General features: G+C 42.5%; 1 protein-coding gene across 1 annotated transcript in view; it reads left to right on the top strand.

Annotated features, from left to right (window-relative positions):
- The window catches only part of ARHGEF4 (Rho guanine nucleotide exchange factor 4), a 154,405-nt gene that overhangs the window by 127,322 nt on the left and 1,549 nt on the right, over positions 1-25,534 (top strand). Inside the window, 9 exon segments of the mRNA XM_033149955.1 lie at positions 14,602-14,781; positions 15,422-15,616; positions 16,739-16,918; positions 18,226-18,458; positions 19,254-19,383; positions 21,125-21,256; positions 23,939-24,182; positions 24,687-24,764; positions 25,436-25,533. Coding sequence (XP_033005846.1) covers positions 14,602-14,781; positions 15,422-15,616; positions 16,739-16,918; positions 18,226-18,458; positions 19,254-19,383; positions 21,125-21,256; positions 23,939-24,182; positions 24,687-24,764; positions 25,436-25,533 — 1,470 coding nt within the window.

A 25,534-nucleotide genomic window follows, 5' to 3' on the forward strand; every position in this document is an offset into this window, starting at 1 on the left:
GTCTAGCTGGGTACCACTGTACTCCTATTTGGGAGTAAGTATCATTGAACTAAAAAAATAAAAATAAAAAATAAATTCCTTGCAGTAGCTAAGGTGCTACTGGAAGGAATTTTTTTATTTTTTATTTTGTTTTGACTATGGCAGACCAACATGGCTACCTACCTGTCACTGAACTCAGTAGGGCTTACTTCTGATTGTACTGATAGCTGTTTAGTTAGACTGATCACTCAAAAACCTTTTGATCAACTGAATATGTACATCTGGTTCAAACAGGGCCCAATGAGGTGATCAGGATTGTACCTTCTGCCTCCCACCTGGATGTTAATTTTTTAAATATAAGTATGTCTATCAAATTGCAAATGACAGTCATGATCTTAGAAGAGGCATTCTCCCTCTTTCACACAGGAGGAAGTGCCTCTTCTAATGTGGTAAATGATTGTATAGACAGCATCTGAATACAAAGAAATTGTGCTTCATTCCGATTTGATTCATCAACCATTCAAAACTCATACAATCAATAGACCTTGTTAACTGGATGACACAACAGCATATGAAATACTTTCCATTTACAAGGTGCTTGAGAGTGTTCAAAGTGCTTCACTGTCAAGCTTGAGACAGTAAGAGAGTAAGAGTTAAGAGACACCTAGAAAGTAACACACCAGAGCCAGGAAGACCTTGTTGCTCAGGCAAGATCTCCAATACAAACTGATGTGATCTGCATTTCATGGCCTAATGCATGAACCAAACTTCCCACCTCTCGAATTTTTCGATGTAGTTCTTGACTCATTTTTTAAAAGTGTATGTTGAGAGAAAAACACATAAAATGGCATTTAAACAGAAACTTACATTTAAAAATACATGTCAGTGTGATGTTCATGCAAATTAAAAAACCACTGTGGGAAAATTATTGTAGAAATAGGACAGAACAGACTTGGGAATACCGTATTTTTCGCTCCATAGGACGCTCCGGACCATAGGGCGCACCTCGTTTTCAGAGGAGGAAACCAGGGGAAAAAATATTTTTCTGGTTTTCCTCCTCTAAAACCCATGGTTGGGTTTTTTTTTTTTTGAGAATCAGCTCAAAGTTTTGCAGCTTTTTTTGCAAAGGGAAAAGCCCTGCTTTTTGAGGATCAGTTCAGATTTGTGCAGCTTTTGTAAAGGGGGAAAAGCATTGCTTACAAACCAGTAAGCACCAGTATAAACCAGTACAGACCAGTAAGCACCAGCAGGTAATAGGACGCAAGAGGAAAGCAAACCAGTACAAACCAGTAAGCACCAGTACAAACCAGTACAGACCAGCAAGCACCAGTATGTACCAGCAAGTAATAGGAAGCAAGAGGAAAGCGAACCAGTACAAACCAGTACGCACCAGCAAGTAATAGGAAGCAAGAGGAAAGCGAACCAGTACAGACCAGTAAGCACGAGTACAAACCAGTACAGACCAGTAAGCACCAGCAGGCAATAGGAAGCAAGAGGAAAGTGAACCAGTACAAACCAGTACGCACCAGTGCAAACCAGTACAGACCAGTAAGCACCAGTACAAACCAGTACGCACCAGGAAGTAATAGGAAGCAAGAGGAAAGCGAACCAGTACAAACCAGTAAGCACCAGTACAAACCAGTACAGACCAGTAGGCACAAGCAAGTAATAGAAAGCAAAAGGAAAGCAAACCAGTACAAACCAATAAGCACCAGTAGGTAATAGGAAGCAAGAAGAAAGCAAACCAGTAATAGAAAGCAAGAGGAAAAGTAACAGCCCCAAATGGCTGAAAAACTCAATTTCCCAGGATCCTCAATTTCCCAGGATCCTACTGTGCAAGAGGCCTGGGCGGGGCAGGAAGGGAGCTAGCTCCCTTATCTCCCTCCCAGATCTCCCGCAATCAGCTGTTGAGCGGGCTCTTTTCAACACTCTCTTTCCCTCTTGTTAGCCTTTTTTTGTTGTTAGCTCTTTCTAAAACAGAAAAAGCAGGATCTGCCTTTCCCCCCTGGGCTCCAGGGACCATGCGTTCGCTCCATAAGACGCACAGACATTTCCCCTTGCTTTTTAGGAGGAAAAAAGTGCGTCTTATGGAGCAAAAAATACGGTACTTGAGGGCTGGAAATGTGCTCCATGCTGCAGTCATGATAACTTTCTGACAACATGCCTCAGCTGCACACAGTAGCAAGCTGAAGGTTTCCGGTTCTATCCTTAGCAGCTAGATTTCAATAACTCTTACAACAACAAAGCTATAAAAGCGCTTAATATTATTACCACCATTCCCATACTGCAGATGGAAGGCTGAGACTGAGAGATTGTGGCATGCTTAAGGTGGCCTAGTGAGTTCATGGTTGGGGTGACATTTGAACATGGGATTTCCTGACTCATAACTCTCATTCTTCGTGGCTGATCTCTCCAGGTGCGGCTGGAAGAGACCCCTGCCTGAAACCCTGGAGAGCCGCTGCCCTTCAGTATGGACCATACTGAGCTTAGTGAACCATTGGTTCCTATGTTGGTTCACCCAGTGCCCTGGGTGTCTTAGTGTTTTTATTAATCATGTTGCTATCCATGGGCTCATGAAGACTCCCCTGTATCTCATTGTTAAACCTGAATGCACTCCGGCCTCATCCAATGTTTTGGGAAAGTTGTCAAATCCATCATTCTGGTGAATAGCCAAACCTTTTAAGTTAATCTTTGCTTGCCTTCTTCAGCTGCTTACAGTGCATGTATCTGCCCATGCAAGAAGGCTTCTTTGCCTTAAAACCTTTATATCTCTTCAAAAAGAACTAATTGGTCACTACTTAGAGACTATGACTCATTCAAAGTGCTCTCAGAGCTCAGCGTGGAAACACCCTTCCCTAATCATTGTAGATAAAAGAAGAAGAATAAAAAGCACTTTCAAGTCTACTGGTCCTGTAGCTTATGTAGGATGTGGCTCTGGTGAAAAAAACTGCTGGGAGGAAGAAGGAAGTTAGTTTTGTCTGCAATCCTAGCATTACTTCTAATTACATTTAATACTCACCTCAGGGGAAGAAACAGCAGGGGAGCCTCTCATCATCTTTTCTTTCAAAATAGAGGCCTGTTCCCTCAGACAGCCTCAAAACACATTGTGGCTTTAAGGAGGGATTAAACAAATTCAGTGTCTATCAGCAACTATTAACCATGGTAACTAAATTGTCAGAGCAAGTATCAGGGCCAGCCCTATCATAAGGGGGAGAGAGACAGCCCTTCAGGTAGTGGGTGGAAGGGTGGTAGTACTGGCTTCCCCCCTGGTTTTTGCTACTCAACCCACCAGCAGTGGAGCAAGCTGATCAGGCGCCTGGGGCAGCGCACGTGCCCTGCACCCAGGGGCAGCATACAACTAAATACAACTAAATACAAGATTTAAGGGACAGTGAGAGAGAAGAGGGCTATTTCACTCATGTCTGGAGTTGGGACTTTCCAAAATAATTTTCTTAGCCACTGTTATAAACAGGAAGTTGGATGAGATGGGACTTTGCTCTGATGCAGTAAGGTTCTTATTAAGGGCCTAACTACACATATGTTACCAACATAGAATCATAGAGTTGGAAGAGACCACAAGGACCATCCAGTCCAACCCCCTGCCAAGCAGGAAACACCATCAAAGCATTCTTGACAGATGGCTGTCAAGCCTCTGCTTAAAGACCTCCAAAGAAGGAGACTCCACCACACTCCTTGGTAGCAAATTCCACTGCCGAACAGCTCTCACTGTCAGGAAATTCTTCCTAATGTTTAGGTGTGATCTTCTTTCTTGTAGTTTGAATCCATTGCTCCGTGTCCACTTCTCTGGAGCAGCAGAAAACAACCTTTCACCCTCCTCTGTATGACATCTTCTTATATATTTGAACATGGCTATCATATCACCCCTTAACCTTCTCTTCTCCAGGCTAAACATACCCAGCTCCCTAAGCCGTTCCTCATAAGGCATTGTTTCCAGGCCTTTGACCATTTTGGTTGCCCTCTTCTGGACACGTTCCAGCTTGTCAGTATCCTTCTTGAACTGTGGTGCCCAGAACTGGACACAGTATTCCAGGTGAGGTCTGACCAGAGCAGAATATAGTGGTACTATTACTTCCCTTGATCTAGACGCTATACTCCTATTGATGCAGCCCAGAATTGCATTGGTTTTTTTAGCTGCTGCATCACACTGTTGACTCATGTCAAGTTTGTGGTCTACCAAGACTCCTAGATCCTTTTCACATGTACTGCTCTCAAGCCAGGTGTCACCCATCCTGTATTTGTGCCTTTCATTTTTTTTGCCCAAGTGTAGTACTTTACATTTCTCCTTGTTAAAATTCATCTTGTTTGCTTTGGCCCAGTTGTCTAATCTGTTAAGGTCATTTTGAAGTGTGATCCTGTCCTCTGGGGTATTAGCTACCCCTCCCAACATGATTAGCAGTTAACACCAATACCATGAGTTCCTTCTGAATGTTCAGTCCCATTACTTCTGCATCCAGTGTTTTCCCACTGCTGATTTGTGAAGCTCTGTATATACACAATCCACACCTATCCTGTGTTTTCCTGAGAAATACTGCATTTTGATGCTTCCCCCCCCCCCACTTCAAGCTGAATTTAAAATGTAAGCCATATGAACACAGCAATGCCCCCTCTACACTGGTGTGGACAGAAATTGAGAATTTGGAAAAACACCAACCTGTACTGATGTATACAACAATGTGACAATGCAAGTTGAAAATGCAAAAGAGAAACCTGACCTTGCTGCGTTTTAAGGTAGTAGTGTGTTCACAGGCTCCCATGTGCTGAAGAGTTGGAACAGGAGAGCAATTAAGCCAGCAAGAATCCAGAGGAGGCTGAGTTTTATATCCTCGCTGCCTGCCTTCTTGCCCTGAACATCTGCTGGGTCATTGTTTGCAACCTTCTCCCTTCTCCTGAGTAGACTCTTCCTGGGGTAGAACCATGGTAATTGTGTCTTTTTGCACCTACACAGGTACCCTTATGCCAGCTTGATGTTTGCCACTCATTTAGCTCCTGCATTTACTCTCAAGACCCTTGGGAGCAAAGAGTGAGAACTGGGCACTGATGCAGGCCTTGGCTGTAGCCATAGAGTGTATAAAAGGACCCAGGCAAAACATCCTTGATATGGGGTACTTCAGGCTACCTTGGGATCAGGTCCATGACCAGGTCCTCAGTTGTACTGGGGATTGCTGTGGGATCCTAAATCACCTTCCCAGATGAGGTCTCTCCCAGGGTCTGAATCAGGTGGGAGTCTGACCATGGTGGGATTATTATTATTATTATTTTACTGAGATGGAAGGGAGGGAAGGTCTTAAACATCTCTGCATTGTCAATGATAAGGCCCCACACCTGCACCTAGTATTTTCTTTTTGAAAAACAAAACACCTAAAGTAATAAAATGGGTACAATGAACATGCAAAGGATTGATAAAGTTTGCAGCTGCTGCCCCCCTCCATTAATTGATTGTTTCTTTGTGCACACATCTTACATATGTGCAATATATATGCATGTAAGGTTCTGTGCACTGACTAGAACTTCTGTGCTAAGTTCAAAGGACAAATGAAAGTTAGGGTGAGTTACTGCATCTGTCTAGATAGCTGATGCTCAGAGAGAGAGAATGGCTGTACACCCCACTTCACCCATGATTAAGTTGGCCCCAGGAACTTTTATTTAGACCATCCTCTGGCATGTGTGAAAGAATGCTAAGGCAGCTATTTGCTTATTTTACCCCATGCTCCCAGGCAAAACTCTATAAAAGGGGGTCTCTGATCATTATCTGCTGCCTTTCTGATTTATTTCCCATCCCAAGGCAGCAGTCTGAATGCATGGGAAGCTTGTTTTCAAATGAATAAATGATGCTATCAGCTATTCTTTGAATTTGCTGTTATTTTGAGTAAAAGCATTCATGACATGTCTGAGATAACACACACAATGAGAAGCATACATATTTGTGGTGTGCTCATGAGCATGTTAAGCCTTGAATAAACTACATACAATGGAATTAATTGCTGTTATCTTTTAAACTCTCTTGGCCTGCTTCTCTGACCCCTGAAGTCTTGAGATGTTTCCAACATTCCCAAATGCTCAGCATTTTCTGCACATATGCCATCTTGTAAAAAAAATAGCACATGTAAGCCTGGATCCTCACAACTTTGGTTGAATTAAAAATCAACTCAAATAGCAAAGGGGGTGCTCATTGTCTCCCATTCTCTCTTGAAATGATGCTACCTTGTATGAGGTTTTTGTAATATGTAGAATAATACTCTTACTATTATTCTTTTTTGGTTTTGAGAATGTTACACAGGGCGGAAATTGCACCATTATATTTTTCAAGGTGTATTTTTCAAGGCCTGAAAAAAATTAAAAGGTTGTGTGCCAAGGGTACACAAAATTAGATGCCAGGCAAGTCTCTCTTGGGACACTACATACCATAGCAGGGAGCCATAACAAAAACAAACAAACAAACAAAACCCACACCTTTCCCCACAAGTCTCCTGTTGTACCTTACTTGGTGGGGTCATTCAGTGCAGGATCCTGAAATAAGATTTCATGGACTGCGTAGGGATGTTTGGAGACACGTGGACTTTTGAGCCCTCTGGTCCCAAGCTATGAAGGTTGCTAAAGGTCAAAATTAGCACCATTAATTGGGCCTAAAATGAGCTAGGGATCCCTCCCAGCTCTACAATTCTAGGATTCTGTGAAGATGGCAAAGCAATGGCATGTTTTGTTCATATCACCAATCCCGTTTAGCCGTTTCTCTGCCATATGCTCTGTTAACTGACATTTCCAATCTACCTTCACAGGCAGACTCACATATAAAACATTGCAGTACTTTGAACAGGAAGTTACCAGGGCATGACTAAATGAAGCAAGGCCAGCTCTGTCCAGGTGGGGTCCTAGGTAATGTTCTAGTTTAAGCTGGTAAAAGGCATAGGTCATAGAGACTTGTGAAAAAAATGGCCATTGGTTGGAATTGATGAAAGCTGGAGTCCAACAACATCTAAAGGGTACCATGTTGGCTCTCTGTGCCCTAGTCCATACTCACAATAAGTTGTCCATCTTCTCTACTGTATATCTGTGTGTGAATGCACCCAAGTGCCTAGCACTCATACATTGCAATTTTACACTTCAAAAAGGAAATGAAGGAATTGTTGTTACTCTCTACTAATTCTATTCCCAGAATAGCCAGAGCATTTTGCAGCTGCATTGGAAACATCTGGCATTATGCATGGAGTTTGTGCTGGAGGGAGAGCGAAAAATCCCCAGCATCTGATGGTCCTAGGGCCAGTGCATTGAGCTTGGTCTTCTGTTCATTCTTCATTGCAGCCCCAGAGAAACAGCAAACAGGATTTGGGGTGATGTCAGACCACCAACTGTTGGGTTCTGTCAGTAACTCACAGTGATCTCCAACAAAGCTCAAATCCCAAATGCTGAATGGAGAAAAAGGAATTGGCCAGCAGGGTTGGGGGAAATAGGAACCGTTAAGCTACTGGAGCCACTTTAGGGCTAAAGGTTGCATGAAGCTGCTTAGGGCACTTTATGGCTTTTAGATGGGCTCAAACTGTTTAAGCTGATTTAAAGCTTTGGATCAGTTTAAGTTCTCTGTGTCTTAGGGTTTAAGAATTTATCAATCAAAGTCTTTTATATTGTTTTGGAAGCAAGCATGTTTATTTTGTAGCATTGCAAATCAATTAAAGCATTTTTATTACAATTATGATATCTTGATATATGTCATAATAAATAAAGTAAGGTAGCAGTCTAAGAAACAATGCAAAGCATGTAATGTATTGTTTGTGAGATAATTGTTAAAACCATCACTCCTTTCCAACGACCCTCTGAGGCATATGTGGGAGCTCCCTTGTGCCCTGGGAACATTGTTTCACTGTCAGGGATATTATTTTAATTTTCATAATCATTGCTTATAAAATATTAATCCGTTACTTTAATTCGGAGGCAAATTTTAATTAATTTTCAACAGTTGCATAAAGTATCCACTGATAATCAGATGAAAGCAAAGCATTTGTGGTAGAAAGCTGAACTTCAACCTGCCTGCCAAAAGTTGGCGCTAAAAAAAAAAAGAATGGGGGGCGGGGAATTCGGTTCACATCCAGCATGTATCCAGGAAAAGAAAGTTCCACAGTTGCAGGGTAACCTTCAAGAACACCATCTGACATGCTGTTACTGTCTGGAACCCCACTGGGGCACAGAATGTAAAACAGGGTGGCTAACCTCTGGTCCTCCAGTTGTTGTTGGACTCTAGCCCTTATTAGCCCCAGCCAGCATGACCAACGGTCAGAGTGAATGGGATCTGCTGTCTAACAACATCTAGAGGGCCACAGATTAACATTCTCTGGTGTACAGGATGCTTCTGTTCAGAATAGTGATGGAAAGGCTGCAGAATGGAATAAGGAGGCTCAGGCTTAAGATTTGCCTATGCTATGCAGGACTTCCACTGACAGGACTGGTTAAATGAGCCCTGTGCCATATATTGCAATTTTATTACCCCAACACATGCATAGAGTTAAATACTGAGAAAATACCACAAGCAAAACTTTAAATATTGAGATGCCAAGTCATAATGACAACTAGGTTGGCTGGGGCTCCCCTTTAAAATAAGTCGGTAGGCTGGGCCTACTTGAGCCCCACACTACCTCCCCTCACGGAAGGAGACATATGGACATATGTCATCACTGGACAAACATTTCCATAGAAGATCAGGCGCACAAGGAAGAAACACTGCCTCTTCCCTGCCTTTGAAAAAGTTGTATATCATTCCAGGTGTTCCAAGCACTGATGCAGTACCACTGAAGGAATATTACTCTGGTGCAGGAATTCAAGTAGTTCAGCCAGCTTTTGTTGCTAGAACCAAGTTGCTAGCAATGTATTCCTGTTACTTGTCATCTTCAAACATGATCTTTCTTCCCCTTCTTGACAGTTACATGAATGCTCTGGACAGTCCTGTATCTGTATCAAGGTTACATCAGTGCAAAAGATCAACTTGGTATTTCCTCCCATTTTGACATTGATTAGGTGTTCCTTGTTGAGTTTAGCTTTCCAGCCAACTCTTTAACTTAAACGTTTGAGCTGTCAAGTCTGTCCAGAAAAGTTCTATAACCTTGCAGCTGTGCTTGGCATGCCACCCGCTTTTGCAATGTTACACTGACCCAGCTGTCATAGCTGTTGGCACACTCCAGCCTATGTCTTGGCTCGGCAACTCTTAGGTGTGGTAAGTGAATCCCTACTGAGAATCTACCATAAGTGGAGTTCAAAATCTATCAGGGAAAGTCTTGCTCCATCAGAAAAAAAGGCGGAAGTTCAACTATTTGAGTATTCAACCGTGCTCTGAAGAGCATGCACTTATTTGAAATACATTTATTTGCAGGGTGCAATGGTAGCTTTGAGGGCAATGGACACTTTTGCTTTTGGGGCACACACACCCTCCCTGAATTTATCATTGGTGTGGATAATGCAGGCAGATGCAAAGGAGGACAGGGCTCCTGCACCTTTAATTGCTGGGTGGAGGAGGGAATTTCTGCTGAAACTCTATTTTACAGAACTGTTAGAGTTGCAGGAGCTCCGCCCTCTTTAGCATCTGGCCACCCTAGTTGTGGTTGACTGACCTGCAAATCCATTTGTGAGGAAGCATTCTGGTATGTCCCAGGTCCCCTGAATTACTGTGGACCCCAGCATGCCCCAGGGAAGAGGGAGATGGGTTCCATTGCAGTGTGCCTGGGATCTGTCTTGCCTTACTGCTCCCAGCTGGAACCTGGGTGGCATTGCCCCTAGAAGCCAAAGAGGGGCTGTGGCTTGGGGCCTGGTTTGGACCAGTGAAGACTCTATTATGTCTGGTCCAACCCCAGGAAATAAACAAAGGTATGCCTAGGAATATCCTCAGCCTCATTGCCAGCATTCCCACCCATCCCACCCTCTTTTGTAGTTGATTATTCATAATTTTTGGAAGGAGTTCTTGGGATGACTTGTGCAGAATATGGCTGTGCATATGGGTCACTCTCTGGTTAACAATGACCTGTGAAGGTTTTGCCTTCCCTGTTATATGGCTTCTTTTGTTACAACTTTGCTCTGTTTGGGGAGGCATTGGGCAGGGTCCATAGCCGGGTTAAGCAGGGGATGGGCACCCTGCTTCTTGCTGGAGGGGGGGATTCCAAAGTGTCTTGGGGTGCTGTTTATCAGCTGTAGCCGCAGCTCAGGGGGCTGCAAGGCCCCCAAGTTATCTGAGGGGCCTCTCACCAGATGGGTTCACAATGTGGCAAGCCCAAAACATCTTCCCAACTTCTCATTGGAAAGCCAAGTAATTGGGCTAGGTTGGAGACATCAGCCAGCAGGCGGGCTATTCGATGACAACACCCTTGCCCTATGCCATGCCAAATGGAGGGCTCTCTAACCAAAGTTGTGGCCTTTGTTAAACCCACCCAAATTTCTGAGCAGTTTATTGATCTAGGACCCTATGCCTTAGCTGTACATGGGCTCACAAACAGTATATCCTTGCTGAACAACTGCTGTATACATAGCATTTTATGCACCTGGTAGAAATAAGTGTGATATTTTTTTTTCAGATCTTGCGATAAATTATGTTCAGCATTATAGGTGCTGGGTTATTACAGAAGTATTTTAACACAACCAAAGAGCTAAAAGATTAGCACGATGACTATTTCCTAAAGTAGCCTTAATCCACAATTTATAAACTGCAGATGAAAGATCTGCACCCACCAAATGTACATATATCTGTTGCCTAGAGCTTCCGCTGCTGCATGCCAACTTATAAGGCAATTATGCAGAGGTGAACCACTTTAGACAAATAGGAGCTGAATGGTTATGATGAGGATGTGCACAGAGATGTATAGCTTGGCAATGTGTATTACTATATGCATAGGGATAAATTGCTTCCTTTCAGTGGTAATTACTTTAACCTGTTTTGCCTCCCTCTTGGCAATATTTGTTCTGCTCCCGACTCAGAGGCTCTAGTGCAACAAATTCCACTGTATCTTTTTTTGTATACACTTTCTGACATCAAACTATAATAAACACAAGACCAGAAGACTCTGTAGGGTTTCATCTGTATTTTTAAGGAGAAGCAAACAGATTGCAGCAGGGCTCTGCTGCAGATACTTAACAACAGCTGCTGATGTGTAAAAATGCTAATGAGCTCTTGCAGCACCTGTGGTACAGTCAATATATCTAGCTTCAGCTATAGGTCTTGCATTTGGGCAGCAAGCACATTTCTAGCAAGCCAAAAGCCTGGTGTAAAGAAGCTTTCTTAATTTTATACCACAGCAAACTGTGGTGAGATTGGAGCAGGGACCTTTTTAGTATCCTTCAGCTTTGGGCACCATGAATAATAAATTTAACAATATTTAGGCCTAGCTATCGTTAAAACAGTAAATCTGTGGCTTGGCCATAGCACTTCAGGCTGCAGATTGGGGTTTGCACAGCTTCGTAAATTGCGTAGCGGTTCTGTTAATCAAGCAGCATATAATTTTTCCTAAATAAATCTCAATGCTCCTCCATATGCTCCCCCTCACTGGAAATAAGAGTAAAATCTCTGCACATGGAAACTAGACATCAATGAAAAGGCTAAACTAGAACCTTCTGTTTGGTGTGCTAATGAGAACCAATATATTTGGGGAAAATAAGTAGCTAGAGAGCTTGACTCAATGGAGGGAGACCTGGGTTCAAATTCCTACTTGGTCATGAAGCTCGCTGAGTGAGCCAGTCACCAGCTCTCTGCCTCACCTACGCCAATGGTGTGTCCAAATGTTTTATTTTACATATAACCTGGCTTATGTAGAATGCAAAGAGGCATTTCAGGCAGATGATAGTATATGTCATATTGGAAGATTAGCAAGTAAATGAACCTTGATGTTGTGGCTGATGTTACCAGATATGGGGATAGAGTTGGTTTCTGGGTTTGTTGCAGAGTTTGGTGCTTGTGTTTGTGTGGCTCTTACATGTCCTGTTGTTGGTGAGCAGCTGTTCTAGGTTAGGGGACTGTCTGAAAACAAGGAGGGGCCTACCATTCTAAGACGTCAAAGAAGGAAGTATTCAAGATGGGACCATAGATCACTGATGCAGAATGTTGGAGTGGCTTTGGAGTTGTAGACTAGATGAGTGCTTCTATTGGACCACAACAGCATAGCATTTATTCTTTTTTTAAAAACAAATAGTAAGAAGTCTTTTGAATAGTGCCTGCATTGTGGGCATGAGTATGCCATTGTTCACTGCTGATGACTGGTACCATGACATTCTCATGACCTCTGCCTCTATGATACTCACAATTCCAGCAAGAACAAATTGTGGCTTGCGTGCAGGAAGTTGTGATGTTGTTGTAATGGATTCTTCCTGCAACAGAAACATTTAGGGAAAACATATTTGGATTCTGTGTAACAAATGGGTAGCAACTGCACTTTCCTTGCACAATAAGTTGCTTGGAAAGTTCGTCTTAAATTGTGGTGCCCAGAACTGGACACAGTATTCCAAGTTTGGTCTGACCAAGGCGGAATAGAATAGTACTATTACTTGCCTTGATCTGGACACTGTACTTCAGTTGATGCAGCCTAGAATAGCGTTAGTTTTTTTTGCTGCTGCATCACACTGTTGACTCGTGTTAAGCTTGTGGTTCACCAAGACCCCTGGTTCCTTTTCACATGTACTGCTAGTATGCCAGGTGTCCCCCATCACACTGAATCACTTTGCTTTATTTTATACCTTTATATGTTCCCCATTCAACAAAAGTCCTCCGGGTGGCTCACGGTTTGTAAAGTACGCTTTATGAAGTATAGTATTCATAGGAGGCAGTGAAATTAGTGTAACCTTATATATAGTTTATCTCCATCTGTTGCCTCTGCTTAAAAATATGTGTTTGTGTGTGTTTTCTTAGCTTCATCTGTGTTTGATGAAGCTCAAGTTCTGTTCTCAAAGATATAATTAGCTGACTGCATAGCAATATGATTGCAACGCAAAGCCGTCTTTCTGCAGCACATTCCTATTACCCTTGCTAAGTGAAGCATGAGAATGAAGCAGAGCAAATGACACCATCAGCTTCACTAGATAATTGCGAGCCCCAACCTCATGCTTGGCAAAAAGCTTATCCACATTTAAAAGTTAACATGACTCCCATGCAGAATGAAATTACCTGCCTGCTTATGTAGATGAATGCTGCTCATCATGCTGGTCATATCTTTCTGTGGTGCTCTTTGCCATAATATTTAACCGTATCGCAATATGGTATTATGGAACAAAATTAATAGCCTTAACTCCTATGTGTGTTTAGTTTACTCAGAAGTAAATCCCATTGTGTTCCAGGATCCCAATTCCCAGAGAGGTATGCTTAAAGCTGCAGTCTTAGGACACAGTGGCACTTATTTCTGAGTAATCATGCATAGGATTCAGGGCCACCCCAGGAAGTTTTTGGGTGGGGAAAACAGAAAAGGCCACCCTACCGCCTCCGCCTCCTTCTCCCACTACCATCCTGCTGCCACCTGATGGTGGGCACATGGCTGATGGGCATGCAGCAGCAGGTGCATCACAGAATAAGAGGTGGCCCACAAGTGCAGGAAGCAGATCTGCCACCCCTTGCAGCTGTCCAGAGCCTCCCACCTTGAGCCTCTTGTTTCAGCTCACCTCATGGGTAGGCAGGCCCTGATAGGATTTGTTCTGCAACAAGTGAAAAAGCTCTGTCATGGAAAAGAGGCATTTAACTGCAACTACTGGTAGCCTTTGAGTCCAACAGATGGGAATATGGAGAGAGAGAGAGAGAGAGAGAGAGAGAATGGTTAAATCTGTGATGTTATATTAGTTAATAAGTAAAGTTAGGGAAGAAAAATCAACAAGACAGATTAAGCTAAATTGTAAAGATAAATGGAGCATGAAAGGAGGGCTTGGCCCTTACTGATGGGCACCTTGTCACACAGAATAACTTTGAAATCCAAAATGTATTTCTTGCATATTGATGTATGCAAACTCTCTCCAGATGACTCCTGATGCAGGAGAGAAGGAATGCAATCTCAAATGTTAATATATTGCCCAGATTTTTATATAAAGCTGTGGCACACCAAGTCCTTCTGTAGCACAAGCTCAGTAGTAGAAATAAATGAGGCTGCCAGGTTAAAGTAGTTGTGTTTGATGTATTTGTGTGTGTGTGTGTGTGCGCGTGCGTGCGTGCATGCATGTGCACACACTTATGAGCATAACCCCTCCATCTTATCAATTATATGCTAAAACACCTGGATTGATTCTAGACCATCTGCTTCAGCTATTTATGCAGATCCCAGGGCACCAGGAGCATAGTCTATGACTGTAGCTATACACTACATACCCAGATTCCCAGCTCAAATCTCAGAATATCCAAAGTCATAGAATTATAGACATAAAGTTGGAAGGGGCCGTGAGGGTCATCTAGTCCAAACCCCTGCAATGCTGGACTCTTTTCCCAAAATGGTGTTTGAAGCCACAACTCTGAGATAAAGAGCCTCATGCTTTACCAACTGAGCTACCCCAGTGTCTTGGACTTTCAACTGCACTCAACCAACACCCTTTTCCTCTTGGATGACAAGAGCTGGGCATCTCCTACCAAAGATCAGTTTGTGAAAATGCTTACTTTCTCTGTTCCAGCTCATCAGTGATGGTGGTGTGGTCTACGCCGAAGCACTCTGGGATCATGTCACCATGGATGACCAAGAGCTGGGCTTCAAGGCTGGTGATGTCATTGAAGTAATGGATGCTACTAACAAAGAGTGGTGGTGGGGCAGAATAATGGACAGCGAGGGCTGGTTCCCAGCCAGCTTCGTACGGGTAAGAACTATTCACTGTTTTAAAAAAATCCATTCATTAACAGCAAACTCTTTCAAGAAAGGGGGCATTTTGAGAAGATAAGCACTTTTCTTGTAGCTTCAGTAACTTCTAGCAGTTGACACATTTTTAATATGATTTAGTGATCAGTAGCAGCCACTGGGTATGTGGACAGATGGGAGTTTTTTGCTACCTTAAATTTGGGCTCCTCCACCCTTCCATTTGCCCCATGTTTTCTCCTGCTTATCCTGTACTTTCTAGGCATAGGTCCAAGAGGTTTTTCTTTTGTCCCACTGCTTTCCCCAGGAAAACCCACTGTTTGCTGCTGAATTGGCTTTTGGGTGCTTGGTTGTGGATATTTTGTGGGAATTGTATTTTTATGTTTTATTATTATTGAATAAATGGTTTATTATAACTATTAAATAGTTGTTCTGTAAGTAGCCTTGGGAGATGGAACAGAATTTAAGGCCCTTTATTAGGGGTTGCCAGATTCATATTCCAAGTCTAGGAGTCACAAACTAGTTGGAACACTTGCAGTAAGCTCCGCCTTCCAGAATGTTCTTCTCCCATATTGTGTCCTAAGCAAAAGGTTGTTGTCCTGCCCTTGCTTCTATATGATGGGAATATTCCTGTTTTGAAACAGCTCCGAGTGAACCAGGATGAACCGATGGAAGACTATCCTTTGAAGTTAGAAGATGGCAGGGAGGAAGACTCAAGAAATGCTGCCCACCGTTATGGCGTGGGGCAAACAACTAAGGACCAAATGAGAACCAATGTTATCAATGAAATCCTAAGCACGGAAAGAGATTACATCAAGCACTTGAAGGACATATGTGAGGTAACAGCACGGATAAAAGAAGTTCAGAAGCTGAATTTTAGAAATATGTTTGAAATATGGAACTCTATAGGAGTTCCTTGAAAACCTTGATTTCATCATTGAGTTAAATATGACATTGTTGCTCTAAACGTGGTGTCCTCCAGATGTTGTTGGATGGTAACTCCCTCCATCCCTAGACATTGGACGTGCTGATGAGAGTTGAGTCCAACATCTGGATAGCACCAGCCTCAGGAAGGTGATCTACTTCAGTGGAAATGGTTTTGGTCAGACTCGAGCAGCAAGTTCCTTTAAAAGGTCCATATAGAATTCCTGTCAACTGTAGTCTTTTATTCTACTAATGAATCATATTTTTTCCCCACTTACAACATTAGAACACATTGTCCAGCATAACCATTGGTCACAGAGGAGAAAGTAAAGTGTCACTAAAATGCACACATTTGCCTTTTGACTCTTTTTTTTTTTGCAAATATTTTTTATTGATTTTATATGCGTACAGACCATAAATAAAAAATTATTTACAGACGCTATACATTGAAAAGTAAGCTTAAAAAATAAAAAAATCATATCACAAATAGTCTTACAAGATCTTGAGTCTTGGACTTCCCTTCTTTCATGTTATGCCTTCTTTATATCGCATCATTTGTTTACACGTTTTTTATTACATTTCCTCGTATCTAGATCACCCATCTGCACCTCTTGGGTGTCACAAGACATTAAGTTTTAGCAGCTTCTAGGAAAACCATAAAATGCAAATGGAGCATTTTTGTACATCTTTCTGAGTTCCTTAAAATTGTACAGTGTTTCTTCTGCATGTCACCCCAGAAGCAGCTTAGCTTTACTTCACTGGAGAATTCTGCGATGTCTGCCTCTAGTGCTGCATTTCAAAGTAGAGGCATTATCCTTTGCACTGGTTGCCTGAATATTGCATGCAGACACCAGAAGTATTTTTGTTTCTGCAGTAATCATCATTTTCATGGCAGGTCCATAATCTCTGAGGTGCTTTAGCACCATCAGATTGCTCCATCAAGCTGTTAAACGTATTGCCGAGGATGAGTTGGTCTGCAGTTCTCTTTAGTTTTGTTTCCCAAGAAACCTGAATCATAAAACAGTACTTGTTTACAGGGCTATATAAAACAATGCCGTAAAAGAGCAGACATGTTCACAGAGGAGCAGCTGAAGACAATCTTTGGGAATATTGAAGACATCTACAAGTGCCAGAAAAAATTTGTTAAAGCACTGGAGAAGAAATTCAACAAAGATTACCCACACCTCAGTGAGGTGGGCTGCTGCTTCTTAGAATATGTAAGTTGACAGCTGAATTATGTGGGAAAGTATTGACATTATTCCTGTTATTGTGACTACAGAGATGGTGATTACATTTGAACATTAGGCTTGGGAAAGGGAGGGAGTTGAGGGAGGTAAGAGGGTCTAGGATTAGAGTTTACCTGGACATGTTTTGATTATAAAATTGCTGCGCCACCCTTAGAACAATAGTTGCTACTACCTTAGTTGGACAAGCTGGATCAGGACTTAGTTGTCCCTGGCAGATCTAATTTTGACTTTATCTCTTATCTCTCTCCTTTTAAACTGACCCCTTTTTCCATAATTTAATCTCACTACAGGGCTTCTCTTGTTTTGTTTCATGTGCCTCTTCTGCCTATAGCCAGCCTCTGGATATTTCACTTCCATTTAGTTATTGCCCCCCTCCCTTCTCTTTTTTGTGCTTTTAAAAGAACATCTTGTTCCCCATGTTCTTCTTCCTTCACCTGTTCTGTTTGTGATCTTTGAAGCAGGGATCCTTTCTATCACTGTTTTTTTCAAGTAAAAAGCTATTTTTTATAGATCAGAAATGTAATAGTATTAATGCTGACATACATGAAATATGGCTGAATCAAATCTGGGATGTGGCACTAATGGATGAAATCACTGAAAAACTAGGTGAACAAAGAATAAAGAAAGAGACACTTTCCAACTCTCTAACATCTCTTAGTAGGCTGACTTTCAAACTATTTGTTGGCATCCATTTGTCTTGAGAGACAATGGAGTGTGCTTCCAGGGGTGAAGTCAAACTGCAGCGTTTTCAGCACCGAAGTGACCTCCCCTGGGCACAAGCACTGTCAGTATGTATGGAGGTCCTGGGCTACCCAGGCGACAAAGACCCCCTTCTTGGCCTCGCTAATGTTGTCCAAATCAAAGCAGAGCAATCCATTTAGCCCCAGCTGGGCTGCAGGAGTTGCCAGAAGGAGGAGTACAAGGCACCTCCCAACTGTCTTGGGGACTCCTTTCTGGATTTGTGTAGGGCTTAAGCCTTTTCTTCTCCTGAAGATATCCCACAAGGCAGCGGGGGTTTAGGATCAGATTTTTTCTTCTCCTAAATTGGCTACCTTCCCAAGTCAGCGAGCCCAACCTGCTCTTTCAAACTACAGGGTTTTTTCCCCCTGTTTCTCTTATATGAATCTGTTCTTCCATGGGAGGATGGGGGGAGAATTTATTGAATTTTGTTGTTCTGTATAATACCTGTGAATGATAAATAACCAGTTAAAATAATAAATGTACTACTAGTAGTAGTATTAGTAGTAATATTATTATTTATTTTGCTTCCAATTTAGCAAAACGAGTTTCAGATCTATTCTGAGTACTGCAATAACCACCCCAATGCCTGCATGGAGCTTTCCCGACTCACCAAAGTGAGCAAGTATGTTTATTTCTTCGAAGCATGTCGCCTGCTTCAGAAGATGATTGACATCTCTCTGGATGGCTTCCTCCTGACTCCAGTGCAGAAAATTTGCAAGTACCCCCTGCAGCTTGCAGAACTGCTGAAATATACCAACCCACAACACAGGTATGGAGGATTAAAAAGGGGCAGGGAGGATATTGGTACATATCTTGTCTCAGATGCAGCCATCTTAGTTTGTTCCTTCTTTTGATACTTGTAAAAATTAGTTGGTAGTAACTTTAGCAGGCCTTTCTTTATGGTTGTATCTAGGTCCCATTTTGTTTTTGGTGACCTTCCAGTGATCAAATAGGCTTTTTCTCTGGAACTTGCAAATGGTCAAAGTTTCTTCAGCTAATGCCCATCCGGGGGGTGGCGGTTTTGCTGATGCAACAAAGCTTAAGCAGGTCTGAAGCAGAAACCGGTGTCTTGATGCTGGTTATGGAAGCTGCTTTCTCCAGATACTGAGGATGTGCCTCTAATTCCTACTGCTGGTGCCCTGAACTGCAAGTAAAGTACAAGAAAGGGCAGTGATGTATGTTGTGTGGCGCATAATGTGATGTGGGAGAATTCCAAGTGGACACCACTCCAGGTCCTGTACAGAGAAGCACGGGAGTGCAATCACAGCAGTTGCTAGCTTCACAGTTATTTATACTGCTGAAATGTTTCGCAGGCATCAGCAAACTAAGTCACAAGTTGTAAGTCTTCTATATTATCTCCGCACCACAGATAGGGAAACTATTAAAGCTCGAGCAATTACATCAGATGTACTTCAAGTCAGGGGTAGAGCTCCTGGCTGTTCTTTTTTCTTTTTAACCCCACAATTTGCTTGCTGGTTTCTTGTGCTTTGGAGAAGAGGGCCATTCCCTTTGTATTGTGGCTGCTTCATGTTGACATCTCTAATGGAATCCATTTAAAACCTAGGGATTTTAAGGACGTCGAAGCCGCTTTGAATGCCATGAAGAACGTAGCACGACTCATCAACGAGAGGAAGAGGCGTTTGGAAAACATAGACAAAATTGCTCAGTGGCAAAGTTCAATAGAGGACTGGGAGGTAAAGAAATGTTCTTATGGCTACTCCACTGGGGAAGATTATTCTTTATTACAAACATGCACAAAAACCACAAGGCTGCACTGAGAATCTGCCTCCTGAGTATCTTGCCCATTTACCTTGACTTGGTCAAAGCTTCAGATCCCCATGTGCCATGAAGGCGTCCTCGTGCAAAACATCCACCTGTCCCTTTTATTGATCCCATTAGCTCTTGTTCCAGAGCAGTGGATTATCAGATCAAGTCATAAGCTAGCCAGATGAATTTTAATATATTCCTAGATTTAATTTCTCACACTTGCTAATTATTGAAGTTAGAATAAACCTTTTTATTAGCCAAACTGTTTGCAAGCATTCTTAGACTGGTGGGACTTGATATTTACTGCCGATGAAACTTGCAAACTTGGGCTCTCATACCAGGAATAAGTTCCATTATAGTCAATTAAGGTCAAGGGGCAAAAACGTTCTCGTGAAATGGTGCATACTTCAAAATGTGTTGAGAGTAAAGAGCCTATGCCAATTGCTTTTGAAATGTACTTGGTGAAAATAGTCTTCATTCCTGTTAATACTGTTCTGCAGATCAGGAGTGGAGAACCTCAGTGGCCGAATGTGGCCCTTTGGTTCTCTCTTTCTCTGACCCTAGGCCACACAACCTCAATAGTCCTCTTCCATGCCTTCCTGGAGGGCTTTTGCTTGGGTGAAATGTGTCCTCAAACTGTGATAAAGGCCACTTGATTCCTTGAAGGATGGATAGAAACCTTTGACTTCTGCATGCCTGAAATGTAGAAAACTTTAAAGAAGAGTGACTTTTATTGCTCTGCTCACTCTTGCCTCCGGCCCCACCTACCACTTGCATGTGGCCCTCAGAAAGCTTTCATGAATGAATGAATGTGGCCCTCTGGGTAAATATGTTTTCCTGCCTCTTGTTTAGCAATGGTGGATGTCAAAGAGGCCATCTTCTCGTAGGTCAGCCACACTTGTAGCCACAATCCAACACAGAATTAAATACATTTTAAAGCACGAATACCAATAGACTTAAGATTTTTGCCTCATAAATCTTGGTTTTCCCCTGCCTGAATCTCCTCGCTGCCCATGGAGGGTAGCAAGGAGCAACCACCATTGGCTCGTGATGTGACTGGAAACCTCAAAAGTTAAGCGTGATGTTTAACTTTTGAGGTTTCCGGTCACAGTGGGGTCTGGGGAGCTCACTGCATCCCGCTGTGCTGCACAAACCGTGTCTGCCAACAACAATGTATTTGAAGGACCACACCATGAAATGGATTGTTTATTTATAAGATGTAACAGAGGTGCTGCTTGTAAGGTGAAAAAAAGAGGCCAGCTGGAAGAACGGTTTAACAGCAAGTGAAGGATGTCAACTGGACTCTAAATAAGAAATGATGCAGCTATGTGAGGAAATGATGATGATCATATGTTTGTATTAAATTAAATGAATTTGGTTTGATTTGTAATAATTTGGGAAATTAATAAAAATAATTTGGAAAAGTAAAAAACAAAACAAAAAACTTTCTTGTGTTTGGCCTACTGGCAATAACCACTATTATGTGTGTGTTTTGAGCTTTAATAGGGAACTATCTGGGAGTGCAAGGCTAGGAAGCTGGTTAATTTTTTAAAAAAACCAACACCATCCTGTTTAGCCCCAGAGTATCTCCACAATAGGCTGCTATATATTACTTGTCAGCTTCTTTTGAGAAAGAAAATGACACGTCTCTTGTGTTGTGAATGACAGGGTGAAGATGTCCTTGTGAAGAGTTCTGAACTTATTTACTCTGGGGAATTAACCAAAATTTCCCAGCCTCAAGCAAAGAGCCACCAGAGAATGTTCTTCCTCTTTGATCATCAGCTTGTCTGCTGCAAGAAGGTAAGCTAAGCAAGCTGTGTCCACCTTTGCCTCTGCCAGTTAACACTCCCCACCGCAAGTGGAATTCCCCGCTGCTTTTCATTGTTTTGCACTCAAGCATTGCATTAAAGAACATCCCAGTGTGTCAGGGTGATGGCATTAATCTAAACGTCACTATTCATATAAATCAAGGAAAGGGTTTACTACTGCAGACTCGCCTTCCCTGCCATCGTTTCTTCCATGCTAGTCTGCTGTGAATTTCTCTACCAACAGTTAATGAAAGAGCCTTGCTGTGGACTGCTCTCCTGTGGCGCTGGAGGAGAGCAAACATTTAGCTTTTGTAAGATTAAAATACGGCAGCTGAAAATGCTATCAAATTAAATCCATCAGAAAGTGCCACCCACGTTCTTTCTAAGTATCAGGGCAATTTCTGTGGTTGTATTGAATAGACAGAGTCTAACAATGTTTCCACCTGCGTATATAAACGCTCATGTTATTCATTAAGATGCATGCCTGAGTAGAAATCTTACAAAGCCAAGCCCAGGAGGTGGGAAGAGGAAAAGGTCACATCCTGCTTGGAGGCTTCCCATGGGGATTTGACTGGCCACTGTGAAAACAGAATATTGGACTAGATAGGCCTTTGGTCTGACTCAGCAGGACTCTTACGTTCTCGTTTCTTTCAGTAATAGGAGGCATCATAACTTTGCAACAGCAGTGATGGGTTTTAACCTATCTGTGTCTTCTATTATTATGATTATACTAAGTCTTTGATATGACTGCAATTAATAGGATGGTGCAGTTACAATATTCACATCGGTGTCTGTGCATCACATAAGATACAGCCCCCTGGTTAGGGGAAAATATGTTGAAGAATCTGCCCATTTGTTCATAGAACATGCACTCTGGCTGCAAGATCACCAAAAGGATATACGTCTTAGGGGAGCATTTCAACAGATGCAAGTCTATGCACCACATCTTATCAGTTGCCATGGAAATTTTGAATACTGAAAAAATACTTAAAGAGCAAAGAGCCTGTACCGTATGTGGCCTTGAGAGAGCTGGCAGCTTCTCTTGATACATTCCACATGGATTCATTGAACCAAATAAACATATTTCAGAACTGCACAATATACTTGCAGGGTATGAAACATTCTGCAGCATGATTGAAGAATTTGTTTGTGTGGCTGTAGCAAAGTACCTAACATCAGTCAAACTCTGTAAGAAGGACATGTAATGGGAGAGCAGCCCCCTAACTTTTCAGATTGTCTGTTTTATCTGCCATACTGCCACACAAAATGGTACTTGACTTCCTGATGATATTGTAGGTAGGTTGTGGAGTGACATTTGTGAGCATCTGGTTTGGGTAAAGGCTGCAGAAATCATATCAGGAGTTAGGTTTGAATAATCATTTTCACATAAAATTATGTACCTTGGGAGGTGAACAAAAGGCTTTATTTAAAACGGGTTCTGATTGGGGAGAAGACCCACCCCCAAACCTTAACCCTAGTTTCCATGTAAATTAGTATTGTTTCAGTTATGCATCTTACAATTTAAACAAAAGATGTCTGAAATAGGGCACAACTAAAATTGTGCCAGGTTTTATGTTTTAGCTGCCAGAACACATTTCTGCACAAAATGGCACAGGACCATTTCCAACCATGTGTGTTATAATGTACCGGTAATCAGAGGTACATTGAGTTTCTTGAAGGATGATGCCCTACAGCCTAAAGGTCCCTAGGCTGTTCAACAAGACTTACATTTCTTGAGTATATGTACAAAAGCCCACCTCTTGCCATGCTTGGGAGAATGGAAATATACAGTGGGCTTTTGATCTTAAGTACAATCACTTAGTTAGTAACCTAAAAATCGTGTGTACAATATCGTTTATACAACCAGAAGAAATTCTTACGCAACTATTATACTCCATCTAATGAGTGCAAACCTACCATACATTCTCCAAGCAATTAAACATTACCAAGACTTCCTAGGGCAGTATCACAACTTTCTTTGTTGTATTAGTAGTGACATTAGAAACCCTTACTCTGTTATGTTGCAAGAGATTGGACAGTAGCAGCTGATTTTTACACTCCTCTATCTTATTTAGTAATGTGCCAGGGAAGATTCAGGTGTAGGTTTTCTTTTGGGTTGCATTTGGTGACTTTTGTGATTTCCCCCAACCCTGTGTTGGGAATACACCTCTTCGAATTGCTGTTCCCACAAACAAAGGGAGGGTAACTTAATATAAATCCTGAAAATATATAACTAGATGAACTTCCATGCTGGAAAAATAACCACAATGGCTACATTCTACCTCCACTTTCTGAAGCAGAATATGCCTCTCTCAATGCTAGTTGCTGGGAATCGTATTTGAGGAGAGGGCTGTTGGGCTCAAATCCTACCTTAGGGCTTCCATGGGCAACTGGTTGGCCACTGTGAGAAACCAGTTGTTAGGCTAGCTGGGCCATTGGCCTGATTGGCTTTTCTGAAGTTCTGACATATATATTATTTTGCACATGGTAGCCCATGTATATTTCTGTCTTGAGTATTTCTGCATCAGGAGACCCTGAGGAGAAGCGTGGGACACGACTATATTTCAGAGCTGTCAACCTTCCTTTTATTTTTGCATTGGGAAATGGCGCTGGAATAAGGGAATTTCCCGCAAGAAAGGGAAAGTTGACAGCTATTCTATATTTTTGCTCTTAGGATCTCCTGCGACGTGACATCCTGTACTATAAGAGTCGAATCGACATGGACAACATGGAGATTCTGGATGTGGAAGATGGGAAAGATAAGGACTTCAACGTCACCATTAAAAACGCATTCAAGTTGCACTGCAGGGACACTGAAGAAGTCCACTTATTCTGTGCAAAAAAGCCAGAGCAGAAGCAGCGTTGGCTCAAGGCCTTTGAGAACGAAAGGAAGCAGGTTCAGCTTGACCAGGAAACCGGTATGCAGCAGTTGCTGGGATTGCTGCTTAAGGCATTGTGCAGCCATTAAGCAGAGAAAACCCTTTCCCCAGAAGATTCTCACCTGCCCCACTTGAGCTGCATGTCAAACTTTTGAAATACTCTCATTTCCCTACGGATGTAACAAACGAAACATTGCCTAGGGTCTTAGAGGGCCCTCCTATGTAATCTTTCTGTCTGATGGATGCACTGGTCCACTAGCTGCACCAAAGCATCTTCTGAGTCAGGGGTGGGGAGCCCTTTTCAGCCTAAGGGCTTCCTTCCCCCTCGGAAGTGGTGGGTGGGGCCAAAGGAAAAAGTGGCCAGAGCAGCGGGGCTGATTTCCAAGTCATTCTGCACAGAATCAAGCTGCTAGTGTAATTTTTGCTTCTTGGGATTTTGCACTTGACCCCCCCCCCCCCGCCGCCTTGGTTGCTGTGTGTGTTTTCCTATGATGCACCTTGCAAAGGCACAGCTGAGCTAATGAATTTTGTTTCATCTTCTAGGTTTTTCCATTACTGAGGTGCAGAAGAAACAAGCCATGCTTAATGCCAGCAAACTGAACCAGAGTGGAAAACCAAAAGGCAAGTCAGGATAGTTATCCTTCTCTTTTATCTCTCCCTCCAACAGCAGAATTATCCCAAGTTCTAGTATTAGGAGGGGAGACACTTTTTCTCTTTTCACACCATGCATTTCAGAGCATCCTGAACACGTTGAGCTGCCTTCAGCCCTGCCAAGGAGATCCTGGATACAGGGCAATATACAAGAACCTGCCCTTGGAAGCTAGTTTTATTCAGTTGGAAGCATCTACCCAAAAGCAAAGTACCTACTTCAGAGGTAGAATTGTCCTCAGAACAGCAGGGGAAGCAGGATCCCCTCCCCCCAAAAAAAGATCTCCACTTCCTGCAATTCCATAATAATCAGGCCTCCCAAGTTTGCTATTTTAAGAAACCTGCATGTCAAGTGCAAAATTTAATGTGACGCCTAGCCACATTTCAAGATAAAAATATTACTCATGTGTTCAGAAATGGTAGTTGTGCTGCAGGTGGCTTGAGCATGAGGACCCTTTTATCAAAGTGTCATGAGATCAGGTAGAAGATGGACATAAGAGATAAGAAGTTCCTGTTGGATGCTTTTCCTAAAAGGCTGTGTTGAGTTATTCTATTAAATTTAGATCATACTGGGCACCACGGGAAAGAATGTGTTGAATCTGCGTCAGTGTAACCTTTTATCCTCTTGCTCATGTCATTAACAGTGGTCACCCGGACATACTACGATTTCTTGATGCGCCAGAAGCACCCCACATTGCCGACGAACCTCCCCCAGCAGCAAGTTTTCATGCTGGCGGAGCCCA

This window comes from Lacerta agilis, chromosome 5, assembly GCF_009819535.1.
Source record: "Lacerta agilis isolate rLacAgi1 chromosome 5, rLacAgi1.pri, whole genome shotgun sequence".
Classification (NCBI taxonomy): Eukaryota; Metazoa; Chordata; class Lepidosauria; order Squamata; family Lacertidae; genus Lacerta; species Lacerta agilis.